This window comes from Danio aesculapii, chromosome 3 (genome assembly GCF_903798145.1).
Source record: "Danio aesculapii chromosome 3, fDanAes4.1, whole genome shotgun sequence".
Classification (NCBI taxonomy): Eukaryota; Metazoa; Chordata; class Actinopteri; order Cypriniformes; family Danionidae; genus Danio; species Danio aesculapii.
In genome coordinates this window covers 52237723-52260919 of record NC_079437.1, presented here as the reverse complement: position 1 = coordinate 52260919, position 23197 = coordinate 52237723, and the positions used below count along the sequence as shown (strand labels likewise).

The window sequence follows — 23197 nt, the reverse complement described above, 5'->3', positions numbered from 1 at the left end:
AAAGCTAATGTGAAGATGCTGGACTTCAGCGTTGCTTATGGTGTAATAACGAGCAAACAAAGAAAACAAAGCATAAAGGCAGAACATTTCATAGATAAGATTACGTTTGTTATGATTTTGTATGGTACAAACTTTTGTGCTAATCAAGTAGCTATATTGATGATAATACAGTCTCTTACTGCGCTGTCCATAAGGCAAAGTAGCACCAACTCGCACTAAATTCTAGGCTTATGTTAGCTTTGTTAAATAAAATAAGCAAATGACGTAAATGAAAAATGACAACAAGATGCTGCGGTGCCAGAAGCTTGTATTATTCTCGGCTAAGCAAACGAGTCGTTCATAACGGAGATTCATTCACAAACGAATCGCTCTCTCCGTTAGAATGAGAAGGGAAAGCAGGAGAGGGGTCGTGTTTCAGGACATAGATTGGATCAAATTTAACAGTGAGGATAATACATTTTTTTCCATGCACACAAACACACACACTTTGTCGGCAATGCCTGTGCGGTCACTTGTAAAAAAAGTGATGTACAATTAAAAAATGTAATTTAAAAAAAATATTTGCATACTGACCACCGGGAGAACTCATCATCATAGATAAATGTATATATGTGTATATATCTCTGGCTCTGGATGACAGTCCTCCATTGCACCTTGGTCCCACATTCATTTCAATAGCGGCTCTATTGACGCATTCCTTTTAATAGACAACAATAGTGTAGGCGACATCTAATGTAAATATCTATGGTAATATTTACAACATTATACAACAAAATACAACAAATACAACAAAACTGAACCACAAAGTCATGGTAAAACTTTTAAATATGGTTGAATTAGTTCATGATAGTTACTGTAACAAGAACAAACCATGAATAATACACTTATTACAGTATATATTCATCTTTCAGGATGTTCATTCTTAATTCTTAACTCACAGTGCATTAACTAATGTTTACAAGCAAGAATCTGAATTGTAATAGTGCATTAGTTAATGCTGATTTGTGATTAATACATGCTGTAGATACATTGTTCATTCTTTGTTCATGTTCGTAAATACACATTAAATAACATTAAAGGAACACTCTATTTTTTGGAAGTAGGCTAATTCTACAAGTCCCTACTACAGTTGAGTTTTACATTTTTTAAAATCCATTCAGCCAATCTCTGGGTCTAGCTGGAGCACTTTTAGCTTAGCTTAGCATGAATCATTGAAGTGAATTAGACTATTAGCATCTCCCTCAAAAAGGATCACAGTTTCAATAAATTTCCTATTTAAAGCTTCTTCTGGGGGTACATCGTCTTCTAACCCTGCTGAAAAATCCAGCTTAAACCAGCCTAGGCTGGTTTGCTGGTTTTAGCTGGTTGACCAGCCTGGTTTTAGAGAGGTTTTGGCCATTTCCAGGCTGGTTTCCAGCCATTTCCAGCCTGGTCTTAGCTGGTCAGGCTGGAAAAGGACCAGCTAAATCCAACTAAAACCAGCTTGACCAGCCTGGTTTAAGCTGGACATAGCTGGTTTTGGCTGGTCAAGCTGGTTTTAGCTGGTTTCCAGCTGAGACCAGGCTGGAAATGACTGGAAACCAGCCTGGAAATGGCCAAAACCCTTCTAAAACCAGACTGGTCGACCAGCTTAAACCAGCCAACCAGCCTAGGCTGGTTTAAGCTGTTTTTTTCAGTAGGGAAGACCTATGCAAAATAAAAAAGTTGATATTCTAGACTGATATGTCTAGAACCTAGCAAAACAACTATCTTGCTGTGTTAATATGGCTGCAGCAGGCAGTATAAGAGTATATTTTTTAGTCATACTAGTCTATAAAATTTTCATTTTCTGATAAACTTGATGATGTAACTACAGAAGAGTCAAGCTTTAAATAGGAAAATTATTACAACTATTTTACAATGGTCTAATCCAAATCAATGATCTATGCTAAGCTAAGCTAAAAGTGCTCCCGCCAGAGCTGGAGATCAGCTGAATAGAATTACTAATGGCGTAAATTATAATGAAAATCTAACCCATCAATAAAACTACAACAGTATCTATCAATGTAGTGATACAAAATAAACATAGGATACATCTCAATTAGCTTCCTAGCTCTTGAGGTTGTGAACTCGTGAATCATTAGGTCACAGGTGTCAAACTCAGTTCCTGGAGGGCTGCAATTCTGGAGTGAACTAAACTCCAACCCTAATTTAACACACCTGATCAAAGCAATTAAGTCCTTCAGGCTTGTTTGAAACCTACAGATAAGTGTGTTGGAGCATGGTTGGAACTAAACTGTGCAGAGCTGCGGCCCTTCAGGAACTGAGTTTGACACCCCTGCCTTAGGTCATGTACATGATTTTGAGCACAGCTTGGTTCGCTAGTAGACTGATCATAAAATTCTCGAATTTATGAAACCAAAATAATTGATAGATTTCATATATTAATTTCATAAGGACTTTAAAAGCACCTTTATTTTCATATACCAACAAAATTTCAAATAATAATTTATAAATGTACTATAATGTAATCTACTGTATCTAAATGCTGTCTACTGTAAATAGATATTGATTTATTTTTTTAAAAGCATTTCTCGTGTGTCTTTGTTTGGTGAGTTGGTTCATGTGATTCATGTTTCTACAGAAAACCATTACTGGAGCATTTTGAGCATTCATGCTTTTCATGGTGCATTGTGGTACTTTTCTGGAAGAATTTTGTGATTGAGAGGGACCCTAAAATGGCTGACTCCCCTAATCAGTGCCCTGACTACTGAACCGCCCGCTTCAAATGTTATCACTCAATTAAATGGGCGTTATCAGTGGTTATTAGCTGATAGATATGGGCCAGTAAGGGCCTTCTGCGCCTACTTGTAGGCTCAGAAGGCTGTTATCATCCATCCACATGGTTAATCAGCTATACTAATAGAGAAGACTCCAGATGCAGATCTGTTTTTACATTACTGTCAAGATTGGGTTTAGGGTTGGGGTAGACGTTGATAAAATACAACTAATGGGAAATTTAATAAATAATATAAATAATTCTTGTTAACTTCTGACCACAGCTGTATGTGATCTATAGCTGATTAACCATGTGGATGGATGATAACAGCCTTCTGAGCCTACCAGTAGGCGCAGAAGGCCCCTACTGGCCCATATCTGTCAGCTGATAACCACTGATATTGCCCATTCAGTTGAGTGATAACATTTGAATCGGTTGACTGAACAAGGGAGCTGATTGAGAACCCTTAGGCTTAAATCAAAATTATTAGAAATGATTCTACTGTAATTTTCTTTAATTTGGTGTTCAAGAAACACCTGAAATCACCATTCAAGGAGACGGATTATATAACGTCAAGGCGAAGGTGTTGATGACTGTGGTTGATTTCAGCTGGCAACTTTTGTTCACTTCTTCTGCTGTTTTTCCATACAGCAAAGCCAGCCCAAACTGTCCAGTGACAAGAGCCGCAGCAAAAAGAGTAAAGAACCCAAACCACGCATTAAGAAGCTCAAGTATCACCAGTACATCCCACCTGACCAGAAGCAGGAGCCCAATGAAACCCCGATGGACTCGTCTTATGCCAAGCTGCTTCAACAACAGCAGCAGTTTTTACAGCTCCAGATTCTCAGCCAACAGCAACAGCATTACAATTACCAGGCCATACTACCAGCACCACTCAAGTATGTGTCACACTCGCATTTAAAAGTCTTTTCACATGGCATGCAGCGTTTAGCACCAGCACAGTTTGTCCTTTCCTTTTTTTATTCTTAAATGTCATTGTTTAAGTCTACAATAAAATGATATTTACAATATACTGATATTAGTATGATAAAATGATTACATAGTTTTTATAATAAAATAAATCCACCAACACAATAATAACCTATTGATAATTCAACTGCTGCAAGTTATTTCTGATAAATAGTCAACAGCAAATTATCTAGCAGGCACACAACATCATAAGACGTTAATATTAGGTTAGATTTAGGTCGTGACGCCAGGTGGCCAAAATTCAATGTCTGGCCAGCGTCTAGGACAACGTTATTTTGATGTCCAACAACGACGTCAAATTACGCTCATATTTGGTTGATTTTAGGTTGTGTTGGAAAGTGACCAAAATCCAACGTCTGATAGATAGTGGTAACGTCCATGCAACTTCCAAGGGTAACATAATTAGACGTTGATATTTGGTTGATTTTAGGTCGGACATTGACGTTGGCCTGACATTGGGTTCTGACGTCGACCCAATTTTCATTTCCAAACAAAATCCAACATCCCCACAACGTTGGGGTACATCAAAATGACGTCATTTCCTAAATAACATTATTGGTTATTTAGGAAAATGACAGGTCAATTACGTCATTTTATGAAAACCTTTTTCAAACACAACATATTGCGGCAAGAAAAGTGAAATAACTGATGTAAAACACAAGATTTATTTTTTTAATGCAGGATGTGTAATATTTAATGAAATTTTCCTCCAGTACATAAATTATATGATGTATTTTGGTCTGTAAATGATAGGTATATTTCAATTTTGCAAAAATACTTGCATGCTGAACAGACATAATGATGAGAAAAGTGAAATATTTTTGAAATACCTTTGTTAATCATACCATTTTAATCATATGTATGATGCAATAGAGATGTAGCAATCATAATCTTTTAATGGTCGATTCTAGGGCTGTACAATAAATTGTTTCAGCATCAATATCACAATGTGTGCATCCGCAATAGTCACATCGCAGGATATGCAATGTTGGAACCTATAGTTGGGATTATATTTGACGAGAAACCACTGGTCAAAACACATAAGATTTGTGGAAACACTGCAGAAATTGATCATAAAATAGTGAATGTTTACCATCTGCTTAGTGTTTTAAGGCCTGTGGTTTTGTGAGCATTTTAAGAAAGTTTAAAGCAATTTAATAGTGCATAAAGAAGTTTAATAAAGATGAAGACTATGCAATGTTATTTTGCGTTTGATTGAGATATATATATATATATATATATATATATATATATATATATATATATATATATATATATATATATATATATATATATATATATATATACACACACAATTGAAGTCAGAATTATTAGCCCCCCTTTGAAATTTTTTTTCTTTTTTTAAATATTTCTCAAATGATGTTTAACAGAGCAAGGAAATTTTCACAGTATGTCTGATAATATTTTTTCTTCTGGAGAAAGTCTTATTTGTTTTATTTCGGCTAGAATAAAAGCAGTTTTTATTTTTTAATGAACCATTTTAAGGTCAAAATTATTAGCCCCTTTAAGCTCATTTTATTTTCAATAGTCTACAGAACAAACCATCATTATACAATAACTTGCCTAATTACCCTAACCTGCCTAGTTAACCTAATTAACCTAGTTAAGTCTTTAAATGTCACTTTTAGCTGTATAGAAGTATCTTAAATAAAAATAAATATAAAAATAAAAATATAAAAATAAAATAAAAATATAAAAATAAATAAAAATATCTAGTCAAGTATTATTTACTGTCACCATGGCAAAGATAAAATAAATCAGTTATTAGAAATTAGTTATTAAAACTATTATGTTTAGAAATGTGTTGAAAAAATCTCTCCAAAATTGGGGGGTGGGGATTTACAGGGGGGCTAATAATTCAGGGGGTTCAATAATTCTGACTTCAACTGGATATATACTTACTTACAAAAAAATACATTTATATTTCACTCCCGTACAAAATCATCCCAATAAATTTAAATAAAAGACTTTCCAAATAGAGCTATTTAAGTCATCTGGTGAAATTGTATTTATATCAATATATATAGCAGAGAAAAAAACATTGCAATGTCAAAGTTTTTCTAATATTGTGCAGTCCTAGTCAGTTCCACTTTCAGATAATTTTTTTATGTATATTATTTTCGAAAGGAATGAACACATGAGTATACGAACAAGATGTTTATACGCTCTTTAAACTTTTTAAAGACACATTATCAGTAGTTTGTAAAATAAAACACAGATATTTTTCTGAAACTCTGGAGAACTGATAATAATATTTTCCAGAGCTGTATAAATACATATTTGCACAACACGCTTTGCTCCATAGAGTTCAGTGCATTGGGGAACACTGGAATGTAAAATGTCCTGTAGGCATGTATGCGCATAAACATTATGCTATTTCCCTTTATTTAATGTCAGTTCAATTGAATTATTTGTTTCGGACCGGTGCAATTGAATATAATTCTGATATATCAGTTTCAGTTCTGACACTGAAATGATTTACTGCGAGCCTGATTGCATTATAACACAAGTGCGTAGCTCAGAAAGGAATGTGAACATTGTGTGCTATGAATGATAGCCTTTAAATAACGTTTTCAACTATTAATCTTGTCTAAAAGACCTTTCATCACACCAGCTGTAATACAGAAGTTCCTCACATTATTTTCCACTTTGGCTTCTGTTGCCGCAAGATATACCTCTGCTTCCATTGTGTAGAAAGGCTGTTTATTGTGAATGATGAGGGGAACAGGAAGTTCCCGTTGCATTTAAAATCCCTCACACTCCTCTGCAGGCAAGTAGCTGAGAGTCCGAACAGCTGCCCCAACATCACCCTGAGCACCAGCCCCAATCTCCCTACTCCCATTGTGGTGTCTCTGCCCAGTGTGGGTGCTTCACGTCCCAACAACACTCGTAAAAGCGGGTCTCTTCCCTCCAGCCTAGATGAGATGAAGGTGGGTGATGTACCCCTTTGTTCATGTTCTCCATGCAAGATATGCTTTGTTTCCACTGACCAGTGTGATTAAGTACAGTACAGTATAATACGGGTCAACTTGATTAAACCTCCTTCAACGTTATTCTCACTTGAAGAAAACAAGTCATATAGGTCATTCAGTTATCGAGTCTTTTGCATGCTCAATTCATTATTTCAAATGTAGACATGTGGCAAGCACTCACAAATAGACAGAGAAAGCAGCACCCCTCAAATTTTCTACCTGTTTAGATATGACGAAAACAGCCTCATAAACAACAATGAAGGACATGCAGCAGATCCTGTTCTTGCTTCTTGGCATAAAGGTTATTTGAGTAAACGAAAACTAGACTATGAAGACTAAAACTGCTGGTCAAAAAACATTTTTGTAAGCTGAAATAAAATTTTAGAATCATAATAAATTAAAACTAAACTAACAACAGACACTGGCACTGAAAAATGCAGCTGTTTAAAGTAAAACCTGTAGATACTGCAGTAACACACCACTCAAGCGCATAGCAAATCAATTATAAATGTTATGTATAAACATAAAACGCATTATTTTTTCGTATTCGTCACTTTTTTTCTTTACTTGCCAAAAACGTAAACTAGACATACTACAGCTATAGACGTATACTAACTGCATATTTGGTGGGATCTTTAATATGAAGAAAATTGTCTGAATTCTTTGTATTTTTAACTTTTGGATTTCTGTGTTTGTTCAAGAAACTATTTTAGTTTTATTACTAAGACATTTGTACAAGAGTTAACATAAACTGTGAAAACATTAAACTTTGTTCTGTTTACTCGAATGTTAACTAGAATTTCCAAACTAAAACAGAAATGTGTTCACAAAATAAATACTAAATTAAAACTAACAAAGCCATTAGTAAAAGTAACTAAAACTACACTGGAATGTACAGCAAATTTAAAAATAGTATACAAATAACAACTAATTAAAAATGCAAAACTGTTATAACCTTGTTTTGCATGTGGCTGTTCAAGACAACAAGCTTTGTTTGAGCTGCGTACCATCATTGTAATATTATGGTGTCATGGTTGTATACTAAACACTACCTGGCAAAAGTCTTGTCGCCTATCCAAGTTTTAGGAACAACAAATAATAACTTGACTTCTAGTTGTTCATTTGGTATCAGAATTGGCTTATATGAAAGACAAAGGCCTCTAGATTACGGCCTCTAGATTTGATATTTTATCAAAATAAAATATGATCAAGCCTTGATTTTTAGTTATTAAATTAGGACAGTAAGGTATGACTTTACTTAGACAAAAGTCTTGTCACTCAACAGAAAAAACATACAGTATAGAATTTTTTTTTAAAAGAATTAATATTTTGCATGACTCCCATGAGCTTGGAGGACTGCATCCATACATCTCTGCAATGACTCAAATAACTTATTAATAAAGTCATCAGGAATGGCAAAGAAAGCGTTCTTGCAGGACTCCCAGAGTTCATCAAGATTCTTTGGATTCATCTTCAATGCCTTCTCCTTCATCTTACCCCAGACATGCTCAATAATGTTTATGTCTGGTAACTGGGCTAGTCAATCCTGGAGCACCTTGACCTTTTTTGCTTTCAGGAACTTTGATGTGAAGGCTGAAGTATGAGAAGGAGCGCTATCCTGGTGAAGAATTTGCCCTCTCCTAATTGTAACCCCCATACTAAATGTAACCCCAAACCAAGATTCTTCCTTCACCAAACTTGACTGATTTCTGTGAGAATCTTGGGTCCATGCGGGTTCCAATAGGTCTTCTGCAGTATTCTTGATGATTGGTATGCAGTTCAACAGATGATTCATCAGAAAAACCTTCTGCCACATTTCCAAATGATCAGCTAGAAATCAAGTTATTGCTGATTTTACACCTGTGATCGATGACAAGATTTTTGTGAGGTAGTGTATGTGAGGCAACTGTGGTCTAATGATTTGAATACTTGACTACTGACTAGTTGGACTAGTGATCCAAAGGTTGTAGATTGTAGCTGTTCGAAGTAAATAACCAGCACACTCTTCAACATTCAATACTATGGCTGAAGTGAGCCCCTTAACCTCCAACTTCTCACAGGGCAGCCTACCCCTTTGGGTGTATGCTTACACGTTATTTTATTGGGTACTCTTACAAAAGAGTATCAATAATGTGGTATCGCACACACACTGTTTTGGTACTTCTGACTGTGGAAACAAAAATGAATGTGTACCGTACTATAGTGTACTGAACTGTACCGCACAGTGGGAACGAGCCAGTAGACATACAAACAAAAGTACAGCTGCTATTTTGTCTTCTAGGTGGCTGAGCTTAAGGCAGAGTTAAAATTGCGTGGACTTCCTGTGTCCGGCACAAAGACCGATCTGATAGAAAGGCTCAAAGCTCACCAGGAGAGTTCTCAGATCATAGACACAAACATTTCCAAAGCTTCTCTGCAACCTGATAACATGAGCACAACTCCACCGGTGTCTCCCGAGGCCTCCAATGTCAGCATGGAGGACAGCAGGGACAGTCCCACCAAAGCCCAATGCACACTGTCTCCAGCCCAGCCTCCAGGAGGGACCTCACCCTTCAAACTTGTCCCTGAAGACATGGACATCAAGGTGTCTGAAAAAGACCAGCGCCTCCACGAGAAGGAGCGCCAGATTGAGGAGCTGATGCGCAAGCTGGAACAGGAGCAGCGGCTGGTGGAGGAGCTCAAGATGCAGTTGGAGGTGGAGAAAAGGAGTGGAGGACACCAAGCTGAACCCTGTCCACTGGTCCAAGTCAAAGAGGAGATTGGTGCCAGCCCTAGCTGCAACTCCGGACAGAGTCTGCAAGCTCCAGGTGTGAAACAGGAAGAGCCACATACCCAGATGACCCACGCTCAAGTGCAGCAGTTCTATATCAACACCCAGCAAGTCCCTCAAGTGCTGCATCAGCAGGCACTTATCAGCCCGCAGTCTGCCTCACAAATCCTGCTACCCCTCAGCCTGCCAAGCAACCCCATGAGCACAAAGGTGATATTTCACTTCTGTTTATGGTAAGGAATATGTATATGTTTATAAATATTTTATTTGGAGCTTTTCTCTTCTTTTTGGCAGGCACCAACTATTCTCCAATCAGCCATGCCAAGTTTGGCTCAAAGCATCATACAGACTCCACTTCTGCAAACACAGACGTCCAATAATACGATGCTACAACAGCATTCAAATCAGACACCTTCACCCCCTCATGTGAGTATACCACTTCTGTGTGATTTTCATCGAAGACTATAGAATACACAAGACATGTCACTTGTACAGTTTTGAATGTGGAAAAGTGTAACGGTCAATATGTTGAATGAAGCCCTGCCTACTAGTACAGGAGCCAATCATCGATCGCTATAGACTGACGTTTCTCTGAGGGAGAAGCTCTCACCAGACATGTGCTTTTTACAACAGTTTTTGTGGTCGACAAACACAATGAAATGTCTTTGTATTTTTGCTTCACAGACATAAGAAATATATTTGTACTTTTAAAAGAACCAAGTGCACTTGAAAACAAAAGTTTTTTTGATATTGTAATCTGTATGAAACAAATGCGAGGTACAGTCCATCCTGTTAAACACACATCACATGACAGCAACTACTGTTGTAAATGAGTAGTCACTTTCATTTCTGGGGAGGATTCACCATTAAGAACAAGTTGTGAATTACTTCAGAAGAGCAGCTCGATCAGACGATCATTATCCAGAGGCTTATATGGTGTAGAACGGCCATAAATGAGGTTGGTGTTGTGATCTTGTTCATTTTGAGAGATCATACGCATTAGCTTGGGCAACCTGACAATATGCTGAGTTTGTTCGATTTCAATGTTTAGTAACAAAACTTATGAGTCGGTTGTTGTTTAATTTTATTGGGGAGTCTAAATATGTAATGTAATTGTAAGCCTGGGAAACAGTTTTGGAGAATTTGGTGTTTCCCCATTCAGACCAAATGCCCGAGCATACTGCCCAAGAGATGTTTCAAAGATGACCGCCGAGTGAAATGACTTGCCTTAAAGGGACTTTGTTTTCATCTAGTGAATGATGAATGGGTGAAAAAACAATCTTGTAGATAGTGAAGAAGAAGGCTCGTTATTCATATCCATTTAGAGATAGGCAGTTTAGATTTGGGAGAGTGTGGAACCATTCAAAGCACCTGAGCTATGATCTATGTGCTATCCAGCTCTCAAATATTTTATTAATTCCTTACATTTATATAGCGCTTTTCTTGACATCCAAAGCGCTTTGCACAAGGGGGGGGGGGGGGGGGGGGGGTCTCCTCATCCACCACCAGCCATATTGTGCCAGACCGCACACCAGCTGATTAGTGGAGAGGAGACAGACTGATGAAGGCAACTAGGAGGCCATGATGGACAGAGGCCAGTTGGCAAATTTGTCCAAGGTTAAACCCCTACTCTTTTTTTGTAGGACATCCTGGGATTTTTAATGACTCAGGAGAGTCAGAACCTTGGTTTAACGTCTAATCCGAAAGACGACACTCACTGAGCAGTATAGAGTCCCCATCAATATACTGGGGCGTTAAGACCCTCAAAGACCGAAGGTTGAGTGTCCCCTGTTGGCCTCACTAACAGCACTTCTGGCAGCAACCTAACTTTCCCATGTGGTCTTCCATCCAGGTACTGACCGGGCGGAGCCCTGCTTAGCTTTAGTGGGCGTCCATGTGAGAGTTGCAAAGAGCTAGCTGCCGGCTAGAGCATATTTTAGCAACTAGCATAGTCCAGGGGTGGTCAAGTTTGGTCCTGCAGTCTTGCAGAGTTTTGATCCAGTTTTGAAAAAAGGTCTCCTGGATGTCGCTTTGTAGGAACACTCAAACCTAATGCACTATTTGAGGGAGCAGGCATTTGTAGTGGTGTCCAACATAGTGGACGTTCTGAAGTGCAGTCAATCCCAATGCACAATGCACCGCAAAATAAGTGTGTAAGCTATGTACACTCAGTGGCTTGAGAATACAATAATACACTGCGAGAGTTTGCATGCCAAATGAATTTCCGCATCTGACCACAAGAGGCAACCAAAGTGGAATCCTACTGATGTAAGATTCATAACAAATTTTTTAAATGTTAATGGTACATGGCATATCTAAATACTTTTTTTCATTACTAATAGACAATTTTAAATAACTCCCATAGGGCCTGATCAAGAAGTCTGAGGAATTTATCAACTCGTTTCATTCACTCTTTCAAGGATATAGGGGTGATTTTGAATACAGCACAGTTTGCTTTTTAAGTAAATACTGTGTAAAATAAGTGTTCATTTATTGTTCAAGTGTTCATTTCAGTGATAATTTTAAAACGTAAAAAAATTTAGCTATGTATTATGCATTATTTAAAAGATATTAGAATAAAAGTTAGAGCTGGCCGAATATTCGAAGATAATATTAATGCACATTTTGTCAGTAAAGCCGGTTCTGTAACCAGATGTAAATCTCCAGGAACGGCTTTCAGATTGAGCAGAGTTTACTACACAGAGTCATAGTTCATTGACAAGCTACACAAAAGATTGAGTAAGACTTATTCGACACAAGGCTGAAATAGATGAGAGTTGTCTTACAGATGTTTACATTGCATCTCAGTGAACTATGGCTTTGTTTTGCTGCTGAAATGAAAGCATGTGAAAATACCACATTTAATACCATGTATTCACTCCACACTTCAGTCGAGGGTTTGAAATATATCATTCTATGAGATGATCCAGTAGTTGTGTGTTTATTAGAAATACTGAATCAATAAAAGCAGTTAAATCTTCTGCCCTCTGGCCTTTGAGCAAAAGTGATTACAGAGCTGTGTTTCCCTGAAAAAATGTACATGAGAATTGCAGATTTTGCTGAAATGCGATCTCTATTTCATTTCAAATAATCACGCAGCTCTAATAAAACTATAGTATATGATCAAATTTTTATAAATACATACTTTAGGGTGCTTGTAAATATTAACCTTTAATATTCCTCTTGCTCTCAGTGTTCCCACACTTCATAAATAAGTTCACTTTTGTGATGACAAGGCCCAGGTGCATTTCTGTCTGATTTGGCGTGTAGGTAAAACGAAAACCATTTCTGAGGCCTGCGATGTGTCCTGTAGTTATCTCTGATGTTGCCCTGGCGATAGCAGTTGAGTTGATTCATTACCCTCTCAACAACATCAAACGCAGACCTGACGAAATAGGTGACTGGAGAAAAGATCCAAAAGAGAAATCAAAAAGAGCACTAATCAATAAGACAGAGACTTGGTCTGTGATCAAGAGGTCTTTGTTTACACACTGATAAACACATATTTTCTTACACTGCTGCTCTGGGCCTGATATTAACCTCCCGTCTGATGTTTTTACAGGGTTTACCTTTGTGTGGAGGTTCACCTTCTGGGTTTGAGTACAGGCAGAGCCAGAACCAGCCCCAGTGCTTCATCAACAACTCGCCCAGAGTCTCCCCAAGACACACAACCCCAAACGGACAGATTAACAATGTAAGACAGGCTCTTATATTATAGCAATCATTTATTCCCATCTGAAAAAAATACTGAAGTAATTTATAGTAAATGCTATAGTAATCATACTGTAGCAAAATGTTTGAATTAATTTGTGGTAAGAGTATAGTTGCTATGGCAACACAACAACTATAGTGTTATAAACGAATGACCCAATGCTGACTCTATGAGCATGTGTGCGATACAATTTTGCTAACCTTAATAGTCTTGCTAACCCTAACCCTATTACTTCATCGGTCAAGTGTTTGAAATCACTATTTTTGTGAGCAGACATGGTTTCATATCACAGAATCGGGAAGAAACATGCAATCTTATAGTATTATATACATTGAAAAAAGCTAGACCGATTAGCATTGCATTGTAAATATACCACAGGTGCAGATGTGGAGTTTGTACTCCGTTTCGCCCTCTAGAGTATAGTATGAATGAAACATTATATTACGCATGTGCTCATAACATTTTTTGAACAAGTCTCTCAGTGGATCCTTATGAATTATTGTCATTAATACTGTTATCGCAATAAATAAACTGAAAAAATTCCTCATCCCTAACTTGTACAAACATGGACTCTTGCTCAGTAATTTTTTAAGTAAGATGTGATAGTGAGTCAGAGTTTTATTTGCCCCGCCCTTTTTTCTGTGATTGGACAGCTGGATAAAAAGTGACAGGCACAAACTTCACATTGCATTGTACCCTAATGCACTCTGCAATCAGGAGAGCACGAAGAACGTTTTTAGCTTCGTAGCAATTGGTTACCATCACTTTGAACACTTATTTTTGTTTTCCATAGAATTGATATTGATTTTCCTGAGGGAAAAAATAGGACATTGACAGAATCTATCTGTATGCGTGCTCTTTGTTGGTCAGTGTACTGTAGTTATTAAATGTTTTATGTTTTGTTCAGCCTCCCTCACCCTGTCAGCTCAACTACATCCATCAGCCAACGTCATTCCCCAATCACCACAGTCCGAAAAGCAAAGACCCACCCCGCTACGAGGAGGCCGTCAAACAAACCAGAGGCCTGCAAGCCCCAATGCAGGTAATTAAAAACTATGCTTAAAATACACTTCCGTTTTAACTAGATCTACTAATGGAGATCAATATTAAAGAACAATTGATGAACACTGGCATAATGGAATCTGCGTCATTTAAAGGTTAAAGGAATTTTTGTTGCGTCCATGCCATGCTAGTAGAATGTTTACAAAATAATCAACTTTGACAAAAAAATTTTGTGGAAAATACAATGATCAGTTTTTGAGAACAGCAATGATTGTAGCACAAAGAAACATCCGAAAGGTTACCTCAGATTGTCCACTGAGATTCTCCTGTCATCTCGTGGTTTTGATTTTAATGGACGACCAGCCTTTTTGGGGGACTTGAATGATTTATTGACATTGTAAAGATGCATTATTTTAGAAATCACCGATTTTAATGACAAATTTCTATTGCTTGCTAACATTTATCTGGAAAGCATCCTGTCAGAGTCTTTCAGTCACTTTAGAACAGCTCAATATCCTGCTGTCAGTGAAAATTGCAGTTTGGCTGCAAGTAAATTTTTATTTAGCCAGATTATGGGAGAACTCACACTATGTACAGTTGCCTTAAACCGGGCCAAAGCACGCTTGTCCAAACCTGCCGTCTCACCCGACAGCCCGCACTCACATTACATTCAGGTCTGGGCACGCTTACGTCATCGATGATGCCCTGTTCAGTAAGCGCTTTCGCTCAGCACAGTGGAGATTTCTTTAGTTATCGATTGGGATGCTTTTGGGACGCAGTCAAATATTTCGCCCAACAGATACGCCAAGTCCTCGTGCTGCAGGAAGTAGGAGGTTTGCTAAAGGTACAGCTGTCATGCAGTGAAAGGGTTTGTGTCTTTAATAATCTACGACAGTTTGCGCTCATTGAACAGTAAGAATGATTTCGGGCTCAGGCGCGCTTTGCACTCACACTACAAGCGTACCACACCAAAGCCCAAGTGAACCGCGCCTGAGCCCGATTCAGAGCACTCACACTTCTCAAACGAAACGGGCCTGGGCACGGTTCAGATTGCATAGTGTGAGTGCGCCCTATATCAGTTTTTTGTCAGATAAATAAGGAATTAGCAGATTAATGACAGCAAATGGGACTTCCAGTATGCTAGCAGTGACAAGCTGCATGTCACCTTAATGCTAATAACGATTAGCTAATTTACTTCAGATTGCTCATGAAGATCCTCCACATTATCCTATACTCTAGTACTTTTGACTTTCATGGACGACCAGCCTTTTTGGGGGACTTGTATGATTTATTGACATTGTAAAGACGGATTATTTTAGAAGACTTACTTCCAGTATGCTAGCAGTGACTAGCTGCATGCTAATAATGATTAGCTAAGTGCTCTAACTAGGGTTGGGTCGATAGACGATGCCATCATCCATCGCCGATGGCCGATAGACATCACGATGCTGACCTGGCATCGCAATCCTGAACCCCGCCCCGTCACAGCAGCAACCCGCTCTTAAAAAGTACACACTTAGGCCCCGCTTATACTAATACATCTTAGTTTTAAAATGGCATTTTAGAATGAAAACAATCCACATCCATGCTGGCGTTTCATCTAGCATTTCTGAAAAACTGATGAAAATGCATATCACGTGATCACACACAAACACACACACTCTGTCATGCTGCAGCGTATGTGCATGTCTGCTCCAGCTACCCCAGCGCACATCAGACAGTTTATCAAGGATGTACCGCTGGATCACGTCTCACTATAGTTGTTAAACATGATATTTAATTAATCTTGTCTCTATCTAATGACTCTTCGGTCTTTTATCAATCTATCAGGTAATGTGACACAGCGCCAGTACACTGCTTCAACCTTTCGCTTCATGCTTGTACTCAGTAATTTTAGCGAAAACCTCAGATACTGTTGGTTGGTTCCTGTTGGTTGTGCACATTTTTTACCAACCAAGTTTGTCGACGCCATTATAATGACACCGATCACTCTGCCTATACATGTGAGAGTCCCACAAAAAAAGTGATTGACAGGTGGTCGTTTGTGTGTAACTTATCTTTATTTATTTATGATTTGTTTATGGGTAAAACAAAGACCTTGCGGGTCAGGTAGTTGAAACGGTAGGCTACAAATAATTAATTCGTTATGAATTAATTAATTACTCTAAAGTTATTAATTCACCGCCAACTACGACGGCGATTCCATTGCAATGTTTCACATTAGACATCGTACGATGCCAAATTGGTCGACATCGACCAACCCTAGCTCTAACATGCTAGAAATCTTTACTAATTATTCGGATTGATCAAACAAATAAATTAGGCTAACCTAATAACCACCAGAACACCCTAGCAACCACTCAGAGCACCCCCTGCTCTTTTACTCCTGTTTGGATAACTGAAATAGGACCAAGCAGTTAATTTTAGAAAAGTGTAGGTAATACAATATTGATCTCCATACTGAGCACTTAGCTAAAGCTTATGTTCCACTTGCTAACACTGGCAGTTTTACATTTGTCCAGGATCAACACTGTCTCTCTTAAAGGTTCTGATCAATAAAAGGTCCTTGTTCTGATTCAAACTGAAGGCTATCTCAAAGTATGTTGCATACTTCATAATGTCTTTTGAAGACCTTATCATTGTCTTATCTTGTATTTTTCCATAAAGGTTCCCACTGCTACCAGTCAGCACATGGACGATTTGTTTGACGTCTTAATCGAGAGTGGAGGTGAGAACTTTCAAAAGAACAAACCTCACATTTCACCTGTAATAAGCATGTATGGCTAAACCATTTTCTTTGGTCCCCCAGAAATTCCACCTCTATCCAGACAGGACCCATCTCTGGACAAACTTCACCCAGTGACGGCCAACATCACCACCCTGCCCATCAACACGGTGCTATCACGTCCTCCTCCACAGGTACATGTGGCCCGTCCGCCCAACCAAACCCATGTGCCTCCACTCAGCCTGGTGGCCTTGGCGTCCGATAACCAGCTGGAGGCGCTTCTGGAGGACGCAGAACCGCGGACCCTGAGACTGATGGAGGAGCTTAAAAACCAGCTTTTGGAGCGACCACACTCCCCAATGGACACCTCAGATCTGACTTTCACAGATGCGCCGCCCACCGCCCTTCAAGTACCCGGTCTCGATAACATGGAGTGGTTGGACCTCACGATCCCCGGTCCTGCTGGTATCTCCTCTCCAAACGCAGTCTTTTCATCAGATTTCTTGGATTCCACTGATCTGCCGTTACACTGGGAATGAGCTCACAATGGATGGACTGTTTTAGAGCTCAGTCGTTGGGTTCTGTGCGAAAGCCAATGCGACCACTGATAGTTTAGCATCCACTTTTCTCATTTGCGCAGGTTTGTGTGCCGTTATTGTTACAAACACTTCTTTCAAGGCAGAAAAAGAATGTAGAGACACTTTGTATCACCTATATATTTAGGCAGAGACCTGCTTTTTAGATATTTTGAAGCAGTTTTTGAAACTGTTGGCCTTTGGTATCTAAAATGTTTTGTTTTAGATTATGATGAGTGTCTTTTTTTACTGACAGGATATGTATATTAGTTTCATGTCACTCATTTTGGGGAAAGTTAGGATTATAAGTGCAGTCGTTGTGCCTTTGCTATTCACTTTGTCCATGAACTGTAGTCATTTATTTTAAAGGGATAGTTCATCCTAAAATTATTCTAAACTTTATCTTTCTTTTGTGGAAAACAGAACACATTTTAAAGCTGTTTCAGTCATTTGTCAGCTGAAGTCTCTTAAAGCCTCATTCACAATATGAGCGAATTTAGCTGTGGCGACCTGCTGCAAACTCAGGTCTACAGCAGAGAGAATACAACCGGCCACTGAGCAAGCTGAGAGAGGATCATGTGAGCTCTACTGGTGCACCTATTGGCTGTCACCAGGGGCGTAGCAACCGGGGGGGACGGGGGGGGGGGGGATACGTCCCCCGCACTTTTAGAGACTGACCATTTAGAAACAGGTGATTAAGAATGTAAACCTTTGGATTTCATACAGCTGTCCCCCCCCCACTTTTAAAATGTCCACTACACCCCTGGCTGTCGCTCAAGAAAGTCGCTCTTCATTTGCATAAAGTTGAAGGATTCTCAACTTCGATGGTTGACACGCCCACCTGGTCGCCAAAGGTCACTGTCGCTCACGTAAGATGTTGTCGCCGGAAGTCTCTCACTCTCCATTTAAATGAACAGTCTCTTGTCGCTTTGCTGCTGCGAGTCGCTCGTACTGTGAATGAAGCTTAAAACTTTAAAGCTCCAAAAAAATACATAACAGTAGCTTGTAAGTCTTAAAAGTCCAAATTTACAATGTTTATTTTGCTAGGAGACATTGTTATTTTTAGGTGAACAATTAATCCGTGAAAGTTAATCCATGGAAAAATGGATTCTAGATTTTGGTAATCTTTACAACTCCAAATGCAGACGCAAATGGTCAGAATTTGATTAGAGCTTCTCTGTTGACGTCAGTTTGACGGCTTCAGCCAAAATATCCTTAATCATGCACCAACTAGCTTATTACAAGGAAACAATTCATAAAAAGGAAGTTCCAACCCTACTCAATATTCAGATGGAAGTACTTCAATATACTGAAATAAGCCACAGCACCTTCCGGTTTACTTTAACTGACAGACTGTAATTAAAAATGATCAATGTTAGTGTTACACGATACCAAAATTTTGACTTCGATACCATACCTAAATTAAGTATCACGATACCAATTCTAAATTGATATTACACCATCTTTTTTCTTTCAAAATATTATTCATTAATAAACAGTGTTTGCTGTCAAGTTAAACAGAGTAGAACCATTTTTAAAAAGTAAAACATTTAAAATCAATAAAATAGTTGCAGCTTTAAAAATTAAAAATAAAACACTATAGACAGAAGTGCACATAACTTTTTTGGTCTGGTTCTCAAAAAACCTGGAGATGTTGCTTGGTTCTGTTCACGGTGGGGGGTAATTGACGTGACATGCATTTTTAGCTGTCCATAATGTCATCTGCTAATAAAAATTTGTTGAAAAGATCTACATTTACATTGTTCCTCTGACAAGGTATTATTACAGCATCCCATAGCTTTAGATGATGTTTACAGACCGCTACTTACATTTTTGTCATGTTAAAAAATAATAATTCAGGCATATGTCCTCCATTTTCCCAATATATTTAGCATATATTTTATTTGAGTGTGTGAGAGGACAACCCTCAGTTCAACAGCACACACACTCAGTTTGCGGTAGAAGAAGCACGCAGCCTCCACACTGCCCCTATTGACGAGCACTCGAAACTACAGCTGTCATTCAAAAGTAGCGGTACTAAAAAATGCGGAATCAAATCGTTTTAAGAGCCAGGGTATCGTGATACTATTTTAGTATCGGTGTATAGTGCAACACTAATCAGTGTTCGCATACGAATAGCTTATTAATAACTTTAAAGTTGGCATGAAAATAAGTCCTATTGTGAATGATTCACACGTCTGTGGGTTTTATTTTATAAATCCCTATTTTGATAACTCAGATATACATCACAAATCAAGAAAATGTCTTCCATCATGACATTAAAGGTCTAATCTTACTGAATCTTCCGATTAAACAAAATAAGGGCTTAAACTTCACGTTGTACATCATACAAAGGATCATGTTCATTTTGGAGCTTAAAAGTTTTAAAATCTAACATTCTTCGAAATAACTTCATTACATTTTCCTTCGGCTTAGTCTGTTTATTCATTAGGGGTCTCCACAGTGGAATGAACCGCCAACTTATCCAGCATATGTTTTACACAGCGGATCCAGCCACAACGGTATTAAGAAATGAAATAACTTCTCTTGTGTTCTATTAAAGAAAGAAACTCATACAAGTTTATAACAATGTGATGACTATTACTTTAATTTTGGGCGGAACTATCCCTTTAATTCTGTAGAGTTTGCAAATGTCAAACATTTGTGACAGAAACGTTGTGCCGTGATAATCGTTACAAATATGGCTCATTAACATTCGCCATTAACTGCCATTGTCCATGAGCTGTTAGCCATCACATTAGGGTACTCAATAATGTGGCAGCTAAAATAACATAAAACATTCAAATTTATACAGCGCACAAGCTGAGGAAGAACAGAGCCAGTTTGTTTACCAAACCCAGCATGAGGCCAAAGAGAGGGAGGGGGAAAACCCACAAACAAACCTAACCAGTGGCCATTATCATCCCTCACAAAAGAGCAGAGATAGGATGAACAGCATTTCTCTCTTACAGACCAGACCAAACCAGCTGAACTGGCACAGTTGTGTGTCTTGACCAGGGAAACAACATTGAACAGGACCAGTGAAATTCCCATATTCAGATAAGGCTGTATTCGGATTGGAGACTCTGCTATACTGTACGTCATTGTTTTTGGATGTAGATGTACTGCTGAGGCCAAACTTCACTGTATTTCACAGAGCTTCTTTCTGCTTAAAGGAACACTCCACTTTTTTTTGGAAACAGGCTCATTTTATAAGTCTCCTAGAGATAAACAATTGAGTTTTACCATTTTTGAATCCATTCAGCCGATCTCTGGGTCAGCCAGGAACACCTTAAGCTTAGCATAAGTCATTGATTTGGATTAGACCATTAGCATCTTGCTCAGAACCTTAGTTTTATTAAAGCTTGACTCTTCTGTAATTACATCATGTACACGGAAAATGAAAAGTTGCTATTTTCATCATTATGGCTAGGAATTATAGGCTACATCCAAAATTGCCTACTAAGTATATACTACATTTGAATTAGAATTTACTACACGACCATTAGAAAAGTGTGTTCTATATAGTATGAATGTGAGTTGTATGAGTGAAACTCGGACGTACTCCATCCACTATTTGGCATGATCATGTGACCTACCCGCATCAGTTGTGTCAATTCACTCCCATTCATAGATTCTCTCACATGGCATGATGGGATAGCGTACCATCCATCTTGCTGGTGGTAGTAGTAGGTCATCTCGGTACTTCTTGCATATTGTTTATCAAACATTGGACTTTTGGACATACTACTCAGCTTGCATACTGTATACTGTTATTAATGTACTATATAGTATGGAAGTATGCGATTTCAAATGTAATGATATTCTCAGTCCAGCATAATCTGCTTGTTAGGTGTGACATCACGTAAAGCGGCTTCCGGGTCCAACCACTCTTTCAAACTGTGTGGGGAGATTCGACAAATGGTAATAATAAACGTTTACAAAGCGATGTAATGCTTTCAAAAATCACAATTGCTATATATATATATATATATATATATATATGCCGAATATCCGACCGCCAGAAAGTGATCATCAAAATTAAGATGTAAATATATATTTATAATGTTAAAATATTGGTGTCCAGAGACTATCTAGTACACCGTGATTTTATATAAAATTCACTTTAATGTGTGATAGGACTAAAAAGTGGTAATAAACGGATATCTTCTCAATTCAAATGAGTAGTGGCTTGAACCCGGAAACCGAATTCCAAACGTCACCGATACGTCAAGACTTAAACAGATAATCAAGGGCTTCGTCCGAAATCGCATACTTCCATATTTTATAGTACGCTAAAAAAGTATGCAAGCCGAGTAGTGTCCACATACATAGAATTTTTTTAAAAAGTATGCGAGAAGTACCCGGATGACCTACTACTGCCGATGAGATTCTGAAGTGTGCATATGATGCCCTGCGAGAGAATTCACGCAACTGACGCGGGTAGGTCATGTGATCATGACAAAATGGTGGATGTAGTACACACGAGTTCCATTCATACTGTACAGAACATGCATTTCTAACGACCAAGTAGAACATTTAAATTCAAATGCAGTACCTACTGAGTAGTAGGCGATTCAGGATGCAGCCAAGAACTAGTACCTAGTTGGGGACTATTTTCTGGTGCTGCGCAATATCACTCCGCCTGCTGTAGTCATGGTAGGGCAGCAAATTTGCTTGATTATTGTAATAGATCCTAGCCTTATCAGCCTAGAAAATAGCAACATAATTTTCTGTCAGTCTTACACAATATAGCTAGAAAAGAGTCAAGCTTTTGAACAAGATGCTAATAGTCAATGATTTATGCTAAGCTAAGCTAAAAGTGCTACCACCAGACCTGGAAATCAACTGAATGAATTCTAAAGAATCTTACCCCCCCCAAAAAAGGTGGAATGTTTCTATAACCACTGAAATGCAGGTGACATCAAGCCTTTGTGAATGTACTGTAGCTAAAGCGCATCTTCTCCAGTTATTCGCAAGAATTTTAAGAGTATTTTTCTATAAAATGTAGCGACATCTGCTGGAGCATTATGAAACATCTGAATGATTTTCTTATCACCACTGTGTTTTGATTTATCACTCTATAATCTGTTTTGGCAAATATTATAGCACATTTCTCCCTAGACGCTCTGTGAAAACATGCCAATAACGCCAAATAGTACACCTACTTGATCTTAGACTGAGCCCGTTGACATTCAGTTCTTTCTCCAAACGTTGTCAAAATGAAAGAATGTATTTCTATGTTTAGAAATGTAATTTTGTAAAGGGATACCACGGTTCTGTCTCTATCAGAGACCCAGCGCTTTTAGTTTTTTAAATTTACCACAAAAAAATCATATATTTTTATCACATTTTATTTCTCTATAAATATTTTTTATACAAAAAAAAGACCCATGGTGGAGCAAAATCCTATCATCAGACCTGTAGCGAGGTGTACTTTTATCAAGCTTATTCAACAGAGTAATTGCTTTGCTGTGAAGAAAACAAAATGTTGAAAATGTACTGACCAGCGTGATGTAGATGGTATGCCTCATATTTTGCACAGTGTATATATTTTTACGCAAATGTAGGCTATTTGTGCAACTGTAAATACTTTCTCTTTGTGTATATATATCTTTATTGTATATACAGCCTTTTATCATTAAAATATTTCTGCATTTGAAACCATCAAA

The 23197-nt window shown here is 38.1% G+C and overlaps 1 protein-coding gene across 2 annotated transcripts in view; it reads left to right on the top strand.

Annotated features, from left to right (window-relative positions):
• The window catches only part of mrtfbb (myocardin related transcription factor Bb), a 92002-nt gene extending 68805 nt beyond the window's left edge, over nt 1–23197 (top strand). For both annotated transcript variants that reach the window (XM_056454224.1, XM_056454225.1), the window contains 8 exons: nt 3410–3657; nt 6540–6699; nt 9023–9721; nt 9806–9937; nt 13074–13205; nt 14131–14265; nt 16893–16953; nt 17035–23197. In XM_056454224.1, the coding sequence (XP_056310199.1) occupies nt 3410–3657; nt 6540–6699; nt 9023–9721; nt 9806–9937; nt 13074–13205; nt 14131–14265; nt 16893–16953; nt 17035–17489 (2022 nt within the window). In that variant the 3' untranslated portion in view covers nt 17490–23197. The remainder of the gene's footprint in view (nt 1–3409; nt 3658–6539; nt 6700–9022; nt 9722–9805; nt 9938–13073; nt 13206–14130; nt 14266–16892; nt 16954–17034) is intronic.